The sequence below is a fragment of the Gobio gobio genome, assembly GCF_949357685.1.
Source record: "Gobio gobio genome assembly, chromosome: 13".
Taxonomy (NCBI): domain Eukaryota; kingdom Metazoa; phylum Chordata; class Actinopteri; order Cypriniformes; family Gobionidae; genus Gobio; species Gobio gobio.
In genome coordinates, this window is record NC_137106.1 from 10,778,674 (window position 1) to 10,797,763 (window position 19,090).

At 39.8% G+C, this 19,090-nt stretch overlaps 1 protein-coding gene across 1 annotated transcript in view; it reads right to left on the bottom strand.

Annotated features, from left to right (window-relative positions):
• Positions 1–19,090, bottom strand: part of jmjd1ca (jumonji domain containing 1Ca) — an 88,113-nt gene that overhangs the window by 16,221 nt on the left and 52,802 nt on the right. Inside the window, exons 4-9 of the mRNA XM_079833416.1 lie at positions 7,435–7,540; positions 4,012–4,136; positions 3,789–3,920; positions 2,942–2,983; positions 2,747–2,852; positions 752–2,538 (exon numbers count right to left, since the gene is read on the bottom strand). Coding sequence (XP_079689542.1) covers positions 752–2,538; positions 2,747–2,852; positions 2,942–2,983; positions 3,789–3,920; positions 4,012–4,136; positions 7,435–7,540 — 2,298 coding nt within the window. The remainder of the gene's footprint in view (positions 1–751; positions 2,539–2,746; positions 2,853–2,941; positions 2,984–3,788; positions 3,921–4,011; positions 4,137–7,434; positions 7,541–19,090) is intronic.

Genomic DNA, 19,090 nt, shown 5'->3' on the forward strand with positions numbered 1-19,090 from the left:
CTTTAAAACTAAACCAGATGATATTACACAATCATCGTTGACTTGCATGACATCCTGAGGAGTCAGGATAATACCCATTATGTCTATAAAAGTATTAGCAGAAGGGGAACTCTCTTCCAGCATGCACACCTCAGGGGACATGCTCCGCTTTGTCTAGACGTCTCCCTGAGTATATGAGCTTTAGCTATGATTGCATAAGTACCATAACACCAACACAAATACCATAATCTGTACACACAACAACTCCAGGAATAACACAAAGTATGTGCTACAAATTTAACTTGCTGCAGTGTTTGCAACCCATTTGACATATAAAAGCCTTAAAATCCACAATAACGTTAATTTTTAACAATGACAGTCTATAATCCACCCATTCTCCAAACCACTTGTCCTATGTAGGGTCACAGGGGATGCCTATCCAAGCATCCGATGGCAGAGAAACCCTGGTATGGACACCCACTACACACATTTACACTCACATCTACAGACAATTTAGTTCACCTATCCTGCATGTCTTTGGGTTGTAAGGAAAACTGGAGCACCACAAGCATGCAAACTTCACACAGAAAGACCTTCTGGCTATCCATTGAGCCACTGTGCCAGCCACAGGAGTCAGGAGTCCTCAAACCCAGGTCCCCACAATCTCTTTATGTGTCAGAGCAGCCCACTTTATACCACAGCTCAGGCTTAATATCCATGACTGACTCCAGAATCTGGGATGTGCATGCTAGAAATGTGTGAGGACACTTACCCTCCTCACGTTGCTGTCAGAGATGCCAGCGCTGTCTGGGTGTGTCCATTTGGACGCTTGCAGGCCCAGTCCAGGGTAGCTATGGGCTCCATTGGGAAAAGGAGGCCACAAAAGGGGATAAAGGCCAAGAGGTGCCAGAGGAGCTGCACCAGTGGTCTGGCCCAGGAGAGACGAGTTACCCGCAAGGGCTAAAGGATGGTGGGAAAGTCCTAGGGTTCCAATACGAGAATGTCCAGCCAAGATTGTGGCAGATGAGGGCAGCGCAGGTAGGAGGGATGGAAGGAGGTGCGGGTGAGGAATGGTTGAGTGGGGTGTGCTCAGGGAGCAGAGGGGAGGCTGGGAGTGGAGGGGAATGGGCGAGAGATGTGCAGAATGAGGGGAGGGACTCAGCAGCTTGCTGTGGGAGGAAGCAGGAGTAAGGCTGTGTGAGCTGGAGGAGGGAGATGGCGTCTTCAGGTGGTGTTTGGGGTTTGGGGGTGTGTGAGGGGGCTGGATGTAAGAGGGGTGGGCCTCAAGCTCCACCCGGACTAATGCAGGATCTCTGTATATAGTGAAAGGATCCTTTCTGTCCACAATGAGGGGACTTTTGGTGGACTTGTCTGGAGTGGGAGTGCGATTAGGTGTACTGGGAGGAGAATGTGTCGGGGTTCTGGATCGGTTCGGGGATGGAGAAGGGGTCTGAGTCAGGACTGAAGTTGTGGAGCAGGTCACTTTCGGATTGGGTGCCATTTTAAGGCCGCTAAGAGTTCGGTCCATAGAATTAGGCAGAGGAGTGTCCTCTTTCAACAGGCCCATTTCTAGAGATGCACTCTGCTTCTGTCTGGTAATCTCCCGTAAAATCTGAGGTTTAGCTATGATCTCAGGAGAGGAGCAAGGACTGGCGTGCACACTAGGCTTGTGGGTAGCTTCCAAAGAAATGGCAGGTCCGTATTCTGCGTTCACAGCTGCTGGAGAGCATCTCTGTTTAGAATCTACATCCTCTTTTTTGCTGCAAGGTTTGACAGGAGAGCAAGGGGGTGCTCCTTTTGGCTCCTCGCCTACTGTGACTGCAGTGTCCTGGCTGGTGGTAATGGCCACAGAATGGGGAAATTCTGATCTCCTGACCTCTGATTGGTTAAAGTCTGACCCCCTAGCCTCTGCGTGGGTGAACTCTGACCCTCTGACCACTGAAACATTTGTCGACATCTCATGTTCACCTTCCGCTCCTTCACACTCTGTAGGTGATGCATGCAGCAGCACACATGTGGTTTCCATGGAGACCAGCTGCTCACTCTCTTGGGATGCCAGAAGTGCAGACACGGCCTCTGAGTCCTCTCGAGATGTCCCCTCATTTGTCCCCTCTATTTCTGTCATTGCTCCATCACCTTTCTCATCTGATTTCCCAGCACTAACACCAGCAGCACACTCCTGTGCCTCTGTGTTACTGAATGCCCCGTTGCAGGATGCACTAGGGGAATCAGATGGAAGAGTTTTTCCCAATTTCTGTGTCTCACTTTCTCCTAATTGGTTGGGAGAACGTTCCCCACCTTTCTGGGTGGAGTGAACCTCACAATCCAATGGTCTCTTTGAAGTGTAAGGCTGTTTTAGCTGTCTCTTTGATCCTGAATCAGAGGATGAATCCTGCACTCTGCAGCTGGAATTTTCAGAATCGCTGTTCTCAGACAAGTCGGACACACTGCCTGCTTTCAACCTCTTCAATCTCTTTCTCTGCTTGTCATCTTTTTCCTCGTCTTCTTTCCTCCTTTTTCTCTCACCATTGCTGTTTTTAGATTTGGAAGAATCTAGGACTAAATAAATATAACAAGATCAATAATAATGATTTAGAAAAAGTTACACAGCTACATCTAAGATTGTCATTGACACTTTGGAAGAAAAAAAAAATCAGCACTCAGCCCTTATCAAGCTAATGCCATAAATCTGAATCCAGCTAAATGTAATTTAACACAGATGGAGCTCATAACATCAGCATAATCATTATCCATGGCTACAGCTCACCTCTTCCCTCATCACTCCTCTTTTCGTCCCTCATACCATCCTCTTCCATGCGGCAGTTCTGTGTGCTCAGCGCAGACTGTTGCTGCACTGGCCTGGAGCTGCACACCTTCAACACAGAGACAGAGTGTGTTTTAAAACTAGAGGATGTGTAAGCATTCTGCTGTCATGCATTTGGAAGTATATTCGAGTTTCTACCTGGTCATTTATTGTAGTGTTGTTTGATATGCTTTCTGTGCCCTGGAAGACACAAACACAAACATTTACTTAGCTATCTAAATGTAGACATTTCATAGACTTCTACTGCTATAAAGTCAATACTAAAGCTAATTATTAATACTAACCCTACTCCAAACCCCTAACTGAAAACTTTTTTCTATATCTGTAACCCAGTGGTTCTCAAACTTGTTTTTGCTTGTGTCCCCCTTTAAACCTTTTTAAAAATCTGGCAAACAGCAATTGTTTTATGCTGTGTTTCTGGTGAAATGGTCTATGATTGGATTATTATTGCAGTGATTATGATGTTTCTAGCATGTTATCTGTTTGGCAACAGTTCTAACCCTAATCGATCGAGTGTGTAGCTTTTAATTTCTTAAACAATCATGTAGGAAGACACATCATGGACATATTCCAGGATGACAATGTCAAGATTCATCAGCTCAAACTGTGAAAGAATGGTTGGGAGGGGGAGCATGAAGAATCATTTACACACATGAATTGGCACCTCTGAGTCCAGACCTTAAATTCACTGAAAGTCTTAGGGATGTGCTTTACAAAGCTTGACTCTTATATTGTCATTACACGATCTTGACCAAAAATGAATGCACTTCTTGATGGAAATAAATGTTGTGATGCATCAATGTTTGGTCTTCCTACATGGTTGTTAAAAGCTACATACTCCATCAATTAGGGTTAGAAGAACTGTTGCCAAACATATAACATGTTAGAAGCATGCATGGCTCTTTTCTGGGTTTTTTCTTTTCTTTTTCTGTGGAAAATTTTGGCCCAAAACTAGTATGTGAAAAAAATTAACGTCTTCACTCACAAGAAAAATCCGATTGATCTTGGTGATATGTGATTTGCGTTTTGAGTGGTCTCCCATTAGCGAGGAGTGGGGGATGTCATCTAGTAACATCATCTGAACCAGCGACGGATCTACATTCACAATCTCTCGAACCTTTTGAAGATGAAAAAATAACCTTTATATAAAACATATTTTATATTATGTTACTATACACAACATGATATATGTGCTTATGTGGTCTCACCTGGTCAGTCATAACAGCTACGGTTCTGTTGTTCTGGTCGTGGTGTGTGATGGCTCCAGACAGCCACTGGGTTCTGGACTCCTGATTGAATACTTTCACTCGAAGGCCCTTTAGAGAACAAGCACCTGTCGCACAATAGCAAATATCACAGACAGCAAACAACTAACACTGATTTCACAAAACAATCTTACTCTAATCCTTAAGTAACTATTGAGATAATCGAATCATGAAAAAACTCATGAAACACTAGTTGTTGAATGAATCAAATGCTTATTTATAAAATGGAGAGTTCTACATTCTGGATGAGCCATGTTGGAGCTATAAAATAATGTCCAGTATTCATATTAATGCACCAGTATGTATTAAAATAAACTATATAACTTGGCAGAAGAATTGGTTATGACTATTACTAATAAAACAAATTATTTATCAAACATTGGATCATATTTCTCTAGTGACTGTTTTACTATTACCATCACTGTTAACATTATTTTCATTGTTAAAAACACTGTAATGCATGGCATCTTGTGACTGTTTTTCAATGTACAAAATAAATGTTTTGGACTGTTAATTTGAATTGGATTAGTCACATTCAAAAATGTGATGCACATGATTAAGATTCTATATGAACGTTGCAAATTAACCATAAACATCCCACATTTACCTTGTGTCCGAAACAGATTCTAGTGACAAGCAAGCGTTTTTACTTTCAGTCTGTTTATTTATTTATTAAAGTTTGTTAAACGTTTGCCAGTTCATGCTTCCTTCCCATATCTACATACCTCATTACACAATATATAGTCATTGACTATGTAAGTACAATTATTGTCATAGATTTCACAGGTTTGATCATTCTGGTTTCCTTTAATTTATTTTCTGATATTTTTATTATGGCTATTATAGTCATGCACAATGATATTCAAAGTACAATTAAACCCTTTTAGGATTATACAACACACATAATCAGTACCTGTGATTATAATTGTCACTGGACACAGATTGTATGTCCTTGTTCCCAGACAGAAATTGAAACTATTTAACAAAATAGAATCCCCTGTAAATTGTTGTATATCACAGTCATGGCCAGTTAGGACAAAAACTCTGATTAACTTGGAAAAGGTAACTTTTATTGAATGTTGCAGCTAATAATGTTAATAACAATTTATTTTATAACGTTTATTGTAATTGTTAAATTTTCCAAGGATCAGCAATCTCCCCTAAAAGTGATCGGGCAGACCAAACCGTTGAAACTTTGAGGGCTGTTAGTACTCACACCGCCTACAACGATCAGCCTGACGGGGGCGCTACAGAGGTCGAAAGTAAGAAATGGCTCATAACTCCTAAACCATTAGGCGTAGGCTCAAGTGTCTTATATCCTTGGCTTACATCCTTGGCTCAAGACGTAAAAAATGCATGTGTCAGATTAGATTCGTTCAGGTGAAATTTCTGGGTATTTTGGATTTTTAATCCCTTATTTCTATTTCTAATCACTGATTTTTAACCCTAAACCTAATTTTTGCAAACTAGTCCTAGGTTTTTTGCCTGATCGGAACCAAACCAGTGCAGAAATATTCTCTAGAGATTGAATATCAATATTTATCAAAAAAAGTTAATGGCAGCCAAAATATTCTACGTGGGTGAGGCCATTTTTACTAAAATGGCTATAGCTCGCTAATGCTGCGTTCACACCAAACGCGAATAGAGCGTCAACATCGCGTCTACCGCGTCTAGTTGGACGCTTGAACATTTTGAATCCATTCGCGCGTCCCCAGTGAATTGGACATGCGTATAAATTGAGTGTTTGAAGTGAAATAGACGCGCGTTCAAGGTGCTCCAGGAGAAATATGTCATAAAACACCACTTTGCCTCTTTTCATTTTCATTAAAAATATATATTAATCATTAATAGCCACACAAATGTGGTCCAGGCAACTCCTACATTATCTTCACTGCATGTGTATTTAAATATCCTTAAAATATCCAACTTCTCTTTGCCCTCAGACAAAACGATTTGGCAGACAACAAATTATAGATTCATGATACCAAAGATCGCCCGTTAGATCCACACAAGACAAACCGCTACAGGACATCAGAGCCAGCAGCAAACGTCAGAAGGACTAGCCGAGGAAAGGCTGCTCTCGCCGGGGTTAATGAGTGCAGACACCCGGTGATCACCTGGATCTCACAACTCCAAAACGCAAGATTATTTTTTTAAATAGGCGCTCTCTTTATAAATAAACCACAGATTTGAGCTTTAAACAACTACATTCCCACCTGAAAAAGTCTTAAAACTATATTTTGTGACCCAATAGTAGTATTTAAAATTTTTGCAGGGTTTCTCATCACGTCACTTTACCACGTAACAGCAGCAGGCAGGCTCCGGTTTCTTTAACGCGGCGCGAATTGATGCCAAAGTTCAGATTTTTCAACTCGGCCGTCAGACGAACTGGAGCTCCAGACACGCGCCAACGCGCCTTTCCATTGACTTAACATTGAAATCACTCGCTCCTGACGCTCTATTCGCGTTTGGTGTGAATGCAGCATCACAAAACGAGATATTTTTACCAAACTCGGGACCACCAAGTGTATGAGCTCAATCTGAGGTCACATGACAAAAATGATTGGCCACTTGGTGGCACTATAACAGGGAAAAAAACATGAAAATGGCTATAACCATCCAACCGCTAGTCCGATTGACTTGAAAATTGGCATCCACTGTCTTTGTCCAAAGTGCCTTGATAGTCTATGAGGACATTGGCATAAACATGGCCGCCATCTGCAAATGAAGTTTGAGCACCTATTAGATAAGTTTACCAGAAGCCGATCGGAACGAAACTTAGTGAGCATGCTAGACTCATGGCTCTAGAGGACTGTAAGAATTTTGAAAGAAATCGGCCACTAGTTGGCGCTAACAAGTTTTATACCTCTGTAATCACGTGGTATCTTCACTGTAAATCGTCTTTTCCTTCTATGATGTAATTGTTTACATGCTTGCTAAATAAAATGTAATATTTTTACACATATGTGCTTAAAGGCCTTAAATCGCTTGAACCCGATAATTGCAGCTATGTTTTTATTATTATTAATATATAACATTAAAACTATTATTAATATTCTCAAAACAGTAGTATTTTTTAACGTCATGTTGTGCCTGAGGAAATCATTGCAATGACCTCGTGTGGTTTATACCTTGTAAGTGTCAGCACTGATGAAGATACTGATTATGTAAAATCCTCTGTGTACTCAAGCAAACAGCAAACAGCCTCAAACAGTCAATTCTGAGTTGATCAGATTTACTCAAACATCCTTATCAATCGCTAACTAACTGAACAGATACCAAGAACACAGGATCTTCACACGGATCAACATTACAGAGATCTTCCCTCTGAAGAATCGAAAGCAGAGAGCATGTAGGCTGGAATACCTTGCTGAAGAATGTTCTGGAATTGGTTCTGTTTGAGCCAGGCCTGGACCTGCTCCTGCAGAGACGGATCATCTCTCACAGCCGGATTTCCATCGCCCACTTCATCCTTTAACAGCAAAACAGACAAGACAAGTTCTGGTTTTCTTTCCTTTTTTGAGGAGTGCTAAAGATTTGATCTGCTATGATCATACTGAAAGCTCCAGAAGAAAAGATGAAGATGAAGGAAAGCAACAGTTGCACACCAGACAGCTTCAGATGGGGGAGGGATGACAGCGAGAGACAGCAAGAGAGAGCGCGCACACACACATACACAGTATTACACATGGTATTACTCATCCATGCACACAATAGACACACCTCCTCACTGTACACACACACACACACACACACACACACACACACACACACACACACAAGACTGGAAATTACGTAACGGTAATAGTGTAGTGTGGATATTTAAGCTGAACTCCTGCTGAACTCCCAAAACCTCTGCCTGTTACACACAAAAGCACACAACACAGAGGCTAGATATTTCCCAAAATATTCTATCACGCATTTCTCTCTTTCTGTCACTTGAAAACACACTCACACACATGCTCTCGCCTGAAATTTACATTCATAAAATGTTTCTCTTGCTCCCTTTTTTGTTCGTAATGCTAAGCTGCTTAACATATGTGTCCAAAGAGAAAAAAAGAAAATGACAGTTACCATTAAATAAATAATAATTAATAAGTTTAATAAATAATATATTAAGTAAAATATAAGACAAAATAATAATTATTACTATTATTATTAATTGTAAAAAATAGTGTTATTGATGAATATATATATATATATATATATATATATATATATATATATATATATATATATATATATATATATATATATATATATATATATACACACACACACACTATACATATTAATGAATAATATTAACAAGTAATAACATTTATTACATATAAAACATTATATAATTAGTATTGCATTTATCATTAATCATATGCATATTATTAAATGTATTTTCTATGAATCCTTATCATTGTTAACAACATGTATTCTTTACTTCAATGAGCCCATTGTTTGTGCCTTAAATTATTATGTAATGGACATTTTGAACATAAACTATATCAAATCATATAAGGTGTTTTTGATATTAAACTCATATAAGATGTTTTTGTTTAATATAATGGGAATTCTACTAGTGTGTTCGTTGTGACAACTGCAGATAACACAAACTAAGGAGTTTGTTATTGTGTTTGTGTGTTATTGGCCCTCACCCATTGAAATGAGTGTATAAAAGAACGAGTGAGGGGCTATGGTTTTTGTCTTTCCTGACTGCAGATAATCTGTATGTCCAAATAGACCTTCTTGCCAAGAATAAAAGCTTTTAAAGACACTTAGCTTGTGTTTTTCAATTTCAGCTTCACCATGATAAGTATTACAAGTTTCTTTTTTCCACGACAGTTTACAAATACATTGTTAGCTACACACAAAATGCTGGGTAAAAAATAACCCAAGTTGGGTTGAAAATGGACTAACCCAGCAATTGGGTTGTTTTAACCCAGCGGTTGGGTTAAATGTTTGCTTAAAACAACCCAATTGCTGGGCTAGTCAATTTTCAATCCAACTTGGGTTATTTTTAACCAAGCATTTACTATTAAACCCTTAAACAAACATGCAAAAACAACAGCAGGGCTGTCAGTGTGTGTTTTGCTGCCATAATGCAGTGAATTTGGGCTCTATAAAATCTTATTTTTTCCCAAATTGCATTAAAATTTTCATTTTTGGACTTCATTTAAATAGTTATTTAAAAAGCATGTCTAGTTAATTTAAATGAAACTTTTTATTAACAAGAATTTATTAAAAGTTTAACAAAAATTACATTTTTAGGGCCTTATGAAATACGTTCTATTTATAATATCTCTTATATTATTTGTTTTTAGTTTTCAGGATTTCATTTTCAATGGTTTAATACATTTTAATAATCAAAAAGCATGTCTAATTAATTTAAATGAAACTTTTTATTAACAAGAATTTATTAAAAGTTTACATGTTACAACAAAAATTACATGTTTAGGGCCTTATGAAACACGTTTTTTTATAATATCTCTTTTTTATTATCTGTTTTTAGTTTTCTGGATTTCATTTTTAATGCACTCTAAAAATGCTGGGTTAAAAATAACCCAAGTTGGGTTGAAAATGGACTAACCCAGCAATTGGGTTGTTTTAACCCAGCGGTTGGGTTAAATGTTTGCTTAAAACAACCCAATTGCTGGGTTAGTCCATTTTCAACCCAACTTGGGTTATTTTTAACCCAGCATTTTTTAGAGTGTAACTGTGTGATTTATATATGTACTTATCCTAAAACTTAGACACAGTCCCCTTTTATAACAAATCACTTTAAATTGTAATGTAGACGCATACATTTTCTGTGAAGCTGCTTTGAAACGATATGTATTGTCAAGTCAATTCAAGTAAACTTTATTTATATAGCGCTTTTAACAATGCTGATTGTTTCAAAGCAGCGTCACAGTGTTAAACAGGAAAATAATGCAACAGAATTTGATGAATCGGACGTACAGCCGCTCCGGAGAAAACAGGGATGTCATCAGCTCATTTCAATTATCATACAGTGACAATGTGGCCATTAGAACAGTAATTAGATCAGTAATTTAGTTTATATGGTTAATTTAGTTTAATAGTTCGATTTATTTGGATATTTAGTTGAACAATTTAGTATTGTGAAAAGCGCTATACACATAAATGTGAATTTAATTATTCATTTTAAAATAATTATTACAATCATATTTGTATTTTATCATGTTTTATTATGTAATAAATTAAACAAAACACTTTGTTTTGAGCACAGACAAAAATTAGTGGAACAGTTAAGGAAGACTTGCATTTCTTTTGTGTGTGTGTGTGTGTGTTTGAAAAAGCAGTCAAATCCAATCACAGTTCTCAGCACTTTCTCTTCTCTGTCCATCAGTCTTCATCTGGCTAGTCTAATGCCTCAGTCCAATTTCTCCTGTGTGACTCATATACGGCTGACCCCAGAGTCTGCATCATCATCATCTTCCCTCTATCTCTCTCACACACACATACGCACGCACGCACGCACACACACACACACACACACACACACACACACACACACACACACACACACACACACACACACACACACACACACACACACACACACACACACACACACACACACACACACACACACACACACACACACACACACACACACACACACACACACACACACACACACACACACACACACGCACACACACACACACAGAGGCTCAGGTGCAGAGAACAGGAAAAACTGTGGACTGTTTAAAGTGACAAACTGACAGAAACAGCCAAACTAAAGAAAGAAATGATGATACCACTGATTGTGCTGATGTTTATCCAGCACGACACATTTATCAATGCGTGACGAAAACGGCTCTTGATTTTAGAGATGCACACCGTTTTCTATCAGCGTATATCAGCATTTTTAGCAATTATCTGGATCGCTCGATAAAGATGGAATTAGAGGCAGATAATATCAGGTATATTATTAGTTTATAGATCCTCTGTTGCCATGCCATGGGGTTGTATCACGAGAAAACTAATTTTCCTTGAGCTTTTGCAATGGAGTTAAAAGATCAGGATGTCCATTCATCGCCATAAAATTTCTTACAGTTGTAATTTAATTTCCTTTGAAATTACTGGCCATCATAATGGTTACTAGCCATAACATAAACATAATTATTTGCTTCTGATATCAACCAGTTAAGCGATATCACATCAGTAAAGGCCCGTTCACATCAAGAACGATAACAATAAAGATATAGTTCAAAAAACATTTCTAAATATGAGAGATTCCAGCTGATGAATGATAAAAACATTGACAGCCAATCAGAAACCACACTGCTCTAAAGAGTTTGAGCATTTAAAGTGGCAGACGGCAAAACTGCAGCACACTTATAATAAACAGAACGATATCGTTCATTAGTGTGGAGGCTAATATAGTTATTGGTAGTGTTTTTGTTCTTGGTGTGAACGAGCCTTAAGAGTGTACAGCACAACAGATTTGGGCACATGCTCAGTCATGAACAAGTTAATATCAAGTAACTGACATTTCCAGGTACAATATAGCCAGCTAATATATTCATTTTTGATCCATCAATGAAATTCTATGTAGGGAACAAGACAAGTGGAGTGATACAAACAGTTATGCTGTTATGCTAAATATTATAACTCTAATAAAGCCGCTCAGCCAATCAAATTTGAGTAGTTGTAAATCAAATGTTCGAAATTTGTGGATTTCAGAGATAATTTAATATTAAAATCGTAAATAAATACTACTAAAACGAAAATGTTGGATTATTATCTCTATCATGTTGTCACGACAGTTTATCATTTGCAAGCATTTTAAACACTAGTTTTTAAATGTTAAAGTAATGTTAAGCTATTAAAGTCCAATAAAATACAAAAGAGAACTCCGTTCAATTTAATACATACATAAGTTATGCTACACATATCATCACATATACACAGTCGGTTATGTCTTAAGTGAATGCAAAAAGCGAAGAGAAAATCAGATGTATACTGATATATTTGATCCGTGCATTAGGTCCTTTTTTGTTCATTCATCGCTCTTTACTGAATCACTTCAATAGGTTTAATAAGAATCATTGTAAGAATCAATTCATTCAGTGAAGACTATGAAATGTTTTATCTTATATTTGACTACTCTATTTTATAATTTCTGTGCTATGAATGCACAGATACACTTAAAGTGCACTGTTTTATTTCATTTGTATCTTTGTTTTCATTGTATTGTATGTCCATATTGTTTGTAATACATTTCTTTGTTCTTATTTTATTAGTGACTGTTTACTAATTACTGCCATTAATTGCTTGATAACTTTCCACATTAGTTTGGCTAATATTCGTTTTTGCTGTCATACCACAATTAGTATCACTGGTATCTACATTTATTGAAATCATAAAACAAACAAGGTCGGACATTTACTTTTCCATTTAGGGCAATATTTGCAATATATATATATATATATATATATATATATATATATATATATATATATATATATATATATATATATATATATATATATATATTATATATATATATATATATATATATATATATATATATATATATATATATATATATATATATATATATATATATATATATATATATATATATATATTAACCTTTTTAGGGCAATATATTTTATAATTACCTTATTAAATGCATCTGTGTTGTCTTTTATGTCAAATGTAACCGGATAATTTAACCAGACCCAAATCCCCGTTAATTTCAGACCATGTTAACAACTATATTTCCAGCAAAAAATAACTATATTGATATAAATCTATCGTAATGACCAATAAAAAATACTCATATTTTGATGTAAGATTTTGTAACCCACCCCTTAACATTAATAAGAGCTTACCGCAGTAGGGCAAAGAAAGCTGCTGCTGCCCAGCTGTGTAGGTGTGATCTGTGTGTGTGTGTGTGTGTGTGTGTGTGTGTGTGTGTGTGTGTGTGTGTGTGTGTGTGTGTGAGATAGAGCAAGCAGCCATCTCTGATTACTATCTGCCCTTGCATAGCAAACATAAGGTGGTGTGTTTGTAAGAGAGCAGACTGCATGAGAGAATGAGAGAGAAGGAGAGCAGGACCAAGAGAGAGAGAGAGAGAGAGAGAGAGAGAGAGTGAGTGAGTGTGTGTGTATTACTCATCCGTGCTTCAGTTCTCAGGACGAAGGGAAGACATGATTTATTCATTTACCCACAGGCAGGTTTTGATCTCTCTCTCTCTCTCTCTCTCTCTCTCTCTCTCTCTCTCTCTCTCTCTCTCTCTCTCTCTCTCTCTCTCTCTCTCTCTCTCTCTCTCTCTCTCTCTCTCTGGCTCAGACTGTCTTTCTAGTCTCCCTCACACAAACATACACAGTCTCTCTCTCTCTCTCTCTCTCTCTCTCTCTCTCTCTCGCTCTCTCTCGCTCTCGCTCTGTCTCTCTCTCCCCCGCTGTTTATGTGCCTCTCTCACCTCACACTCTATTTCTCTCTTTGACAAACACACACACACACACACACACACACACACACACACACACACACACACACACACACACGCAGCTCTGCTTCACTGGCCTTTAGGAGGAGGTGAGCGGAGGGTGTGTGTGTGTGGGGGGGGGGGGTGTAGTAAGGGAGTGTGGTGTGATTGGAGAGAGCGTTATGTGGGCAGGATGAAGGGCAAATTGAGCTAACGATGATGGTAAGGTTAATTAGTGTTAATTAGTGCGTTACAACGCAGCTTCCTTTGATTGGTGGGCTGGTTTTCCTGCTTTTAAAGTTCTCTAAACAATCTGAAATTCACTCACACCATCAATCGACACACACACACACACACACACACACACATGTCTGGTGCGCTATCCTTCTGGGGACTCACCATAGGCGTAATGGTTTTTATACTGTACAAACCGTATTTTCTATCCCCTTACACTGCCCCTGCCCCTAAACCTAACCCTCACAGGAGACATTCTGCATTTTTACATTTTCATAAAAACTCATTCTGAATGATTTATAAGCTTTATTTATATGTGCTTTTTGTGACACGAGTCCCCATGAGTCTGTCTACAGTCAGGTTGAAGTCCCCACCAGGCTAGAAAAACATGTACACACACACACACTCACACACACACACACACACTCACACACGCACACACACACACACACACACACACACACACACACACACACACACACACACACACACACACACACACACACACTCACACACTCACACACTCACACACTCTCACACTCTCACACTCTCACACTCTCACACACACACACACACACACACACACACACACACACACACACACACACACACACACACACACACACACACAGTCAAACTTACTCTGAAAATAAAAGCGTCTCCCTCATACATATGGAACACACAATAGACAATAATGATCTCATTAACTCCCAAACATACGCACAGTCGCACACACAAACAAACAAGCTCTAAACCCGAGCGCGCACACACACATAAGCTGACCTAAACACGAGAAATGAGATGAGGGCATGAGTACAGAGAATCACAATGACTCAAACACACTCCAGAGTATGAACATGACGATCAGAAAATGAGATTTATTATCAATGCATTTTATTTATTCTGTTTATTCTTTGTCGATGTTCACGTCTGAAATCACGACTGCCACTTTCTTCAAAAGAGCATAAAAATGATCTCCATTTACGGTATTAATATTAAACCCTGGTCTTGAATATTCAAGGTAAAATACAAGTTGTGGCTCACACAGTAGAGCATGGCACCAACAAAACCAAGGTCAAGAGTTTGATTGCTACTGAGTGGATGAACTGATATTGAATGCAGTGCGAGTCTCTTCAGGTATACACATCTACCAACTGCATATGAAATGAAATGGAAAGTGCGGCTCTATTAACATGCGTGAAATTCTGTTAACTGCCAAAGGCAATCACTCAGACTCATACCTCAGTGAGTAAAAACAGATATATGTTGACAGTTATGAACATACGATGGTTAACTTGTATATAAGAGCCAATCTTGAACTTAACCATGTAATATTCCTTTAGTTTATATGATGTATGCTCTTTCAAAGCAGTGGTTCTCAACCCTTATATAGGCTGTAAAGGCCAAAAGCAGGTTGCAAAAAGGGTGAGGAATTAATGACAGACTTTCATTTTGGGTTAACTATCCCTTTTAATGGCATATTCAAAAACATGCATGCTGTATATACACTGATCAGGCATAAGTTTCTGACCACCTTCCTAATATTGTGTTGGTCCCGCTTTTGCTGCCAAAACAGCCCTGACCCGTCGAGGCATGGACTCCACTAGACCCCTGAAGGTGTGCTGTGGTATCTGGCACCAAGATGTTAGCAGCAGATCCTTTAAATCCTGTAAGCTGCGAGGTGGGGTCTCCATGGATTGGAATTGGTTGTTCAGCACATCCCACAGATGCTCGATTGGATTGAGATCTGGGGAATTTGGAGGCCAATCAACGCCTCAAACTCGTGCTCCTCAAACCATTCCTGAACCATTTTTGCATTCTCCTGCTGAAAGAGGCCACAGCCACCAGGGAATACCGTTTCCATGAAAGGGTGTACATGGTCTGTAACAATGCTTAGGTAGGTGGTACCATAGGCTGTAAAAAAATATGGATGCAGTGTCCGTCACCTGTAGGTTTCTGAAGAGCAGTTTTGAAGCCTAAAACCCGGCCGTTGCCATCTTGGCAGTGCGTCATCGTGCGTCACTCCCGGATAACTGAAAAAGGGCCAAAAAGGCGGGACGTGGATGGAGCTGAGGCGCCTGGTTGCTGAAACCATACCCATCTAGCTCGACCATAGTGGCAATCCACTGGTCACTCATGTAGCCACGCCCTTAATTATGCTGAACTTTAAGGCTTAAAATAATTTAAACGGGCGAGTTATAAAAAAAAAAAAAAATCACCCTCACAGTTGTCATGAAGGGCAAAATTAGCCGTATAGACCAAATCCACAATTTGTACCAGGCTGTAAACATGTTTTTTTCTGCTGTAAATTTGGGCATTTTAACATGGAGCTCAATGAGATTCTGCTCCCTTCTGGAGCCTGTCTCTAGCGGCCAGTCGATGAATTGCTGTTTAAGTCACTTCCATATTGGCTTCAAGAGAAACTGGTGGAGGTTGCCACTTGGGTGCTACGTGTCAAAGTAACATCCACATGGTTGGTAGGACCCAAGGTTTCCCAGCAGAACATTGCCCAAAGCATCACACTGCCTCCACCGGCTTGCCTTCTTCACATAGTGCATCCTGGTGCCATGTACCATGCCTTCTTCCATTGCTCCATGGTCCAGTTCTGATGCTCACGTGCCACTGTTGGTGCTTTCGGCGGTGGACAGGGGTCAGCATAGGCTCCCTGACTGGTCTTCTGACACCTTTCTATCAGAACCAGTATTAACTTCTTGAGCAATTTGAGCTACAGTAGCTCGTCTGTATGATCGGACCACATGGGTCAGCCTTCCCACGTGCATCAATGAGTCTTGGCCGCTCATGACCCTGTCGCCGGTTCACCACTGTTCCTTCTTTGGTCCACTTTTGACAGATACTGACCACTGCAGACTGGGAACACCCCACAAGAGCTGCAGTTTTGGAGATGCTCTGACCCAGTCATCTAGCCATCACAATTTGGCCCTTGACAAACTCGCTCAAATCCTTACGCTTGCCCATTTTTCCTGCTTCTAACACATCAACATTGAGGACAAAATATTCACTCGCTGCCAAATATATCCCACCCACTAACAGGTGCCAGATAATCAGACGAAGAGATAATCAGTGCTATTCACTTCACCTGGTCATAATGTTATGCCAGATAAAAGCCTATAAATAGATTAGGGTGTCACAAAAAATTTAGCAAACTTATGGAGCTTCAAAATAATTTGTGAAAATTAACCCTTATAGCAGACAGAAAAAAAACTAAATCAAGCACTCATACAAACCAAACTGCACCAAACCGAGTTCATGGATTCTATGGACGGTTAACTTTAGTCTGTAACCACAGTTTAGATTTGAGGTTTACTGGTTTAATTCCAGTTTCAATCAAAGTTCCATTTGATCATTCTCTCCACTGGCGTTTCTATGCTCTACAGGATGTGAGGTGAGACAGGTCGCGCTGCTGCGCGAGAGACAGACAGGATGGGCTGATAGAGTCATACGAAGAATGAGATGACCTCAGTCTAGCACACAGCCAAAGCATCACCACGGCAACATGTGCAAGAGAGACTGATCCAACTATTGCATCAGGAAGAGAGATGGGGGGGTGGGGGTGTTGAGAGAGAGAAACAGAGAGAAGGAGGGAGAAAAACACACATGCAGACAGATTATTGAAAAGGATGAGCTAGTGTGTAGCATGTATAGAGAAAGATCATAACTGGAGAGAAGAAAGCAGGAAGAGAGTAAAAAAACCTTGTGCTCCTTCCTCTAGTGAGAACAACCACACACACACACACACACACACACACACACACATCCAGAGAGAGGGTTAGAAATAGATGATGCAGAAAAGTGCTTCATTGAATTCAAATTTGAGAGAGAGGAAGAGAGAGGGAGATGTGCATGTTATGAGAGAAGAGAGAATTGATTGATTGAGAGGGACGAGAGAGAGAGAGAGAGAGAGAGAGAGAGAGAGAGAGAGAGAGAGAGAGAGAGAGAGAGAGAGAGAGAGGTGTAGAGGGAGAGTGATGAAGTAGATGAGATAATGACAAACAGAGGAGAGTGAGTGAGAGCGGAAGGATAGAGGCGCAGACCGACACACACACAGAAAGCGTGCTCATAAAAATCAATGCAGGAGTCTGAAGACCTGTCCTTCAGTAAGAGAAGAACTGAGAGCGCTAGATCAGACAGAAGAGGAACACTTTCCTCTTATATAAGAAAGCCTGAACCATATCACTGTCAAATGAACAGAAATATCTACAAAGCGTCTTATGCTGTCTCATGATGTTCAACCGATGTTGAGTGTTTGGGGCGAGATTCTCTGATCAATAGCAGATGGTGGAAGCATTCAAGAAACCTGTTTGATAATAATTGTTGATGATAGTGGCACAAAAATGAAAAACTTTAATTGAATGAGAGGATCATGTTGTTGTCCATATTACCAATCAAATTAGATTATATGCACCATATTATAATATTAGTGAACACACTAATACATGAAATCATAATTGATCGTGTTTAGTTTTCCTGTGAATGATTGGTGCACGTTATATACACCGATCAGGCATAACATTATGACCACTGACAGCTGAATAACACTGATTATCTCTTCATTACGGTACCTGTTAGTGGGTGGGATATATTAGGCAGCAAGTGAACATTTTGTCCTCAAAGTTGATGTGTTAGATGCAGGAAAAATGGGCAAGCGTAAGGATTTGAGCGAGTTTGACAAGGGCCAGATTGTGATGGCTAGACGACTGGGTCAGAGCATCTCCAACTGCAGCTCTTGTGGGGTGTTCCCGGTCTGCAGTGGTCAGTATCTGTCAAAAGTGCGCCAAGGAAGGAACAGTGGTGAACCGGCGACAGAATCTGACCCGTGTGGTCCGAATAAACAGACGAGCTACTGTAGCTCAAATTGCTCAAGAAGTTAATGTTGGTTCTGATGGAAAGGTGTCAGAATACACAGTGCATCGCAGTTTGTTGTGTATGACCAGTCATAGCCGCAGTCCAGTCAGGGTGCCCATGCTGACCCCAGTCCAAAAGCACCAACAGTGGACACGTGAGCATCAGATCTAGGCCACAGAGCAATGGAAGAAGGTTTGGCCTGGTCTGATGAATCACGTTTTCTTTTAAATCCCGCCGATGGCCGGGTGCGTGTGCGTCGCTTACCTTGGGAACACATGGCACCAGGTGCACTATGGGAAGAAGGCAAGCCGGCGGAGGCAGTGTGATGCTTTGGGCAATGTTCTGCACGGAAACCTTGGGTCCTACCAACCATGTGGATGTTACTTTGACACGTACCACCTTTGTTGCAGACCATGTACACCCTTTTATGGAAACCGTATTCCATGGTAATGCGCCTGCCACAAAGCA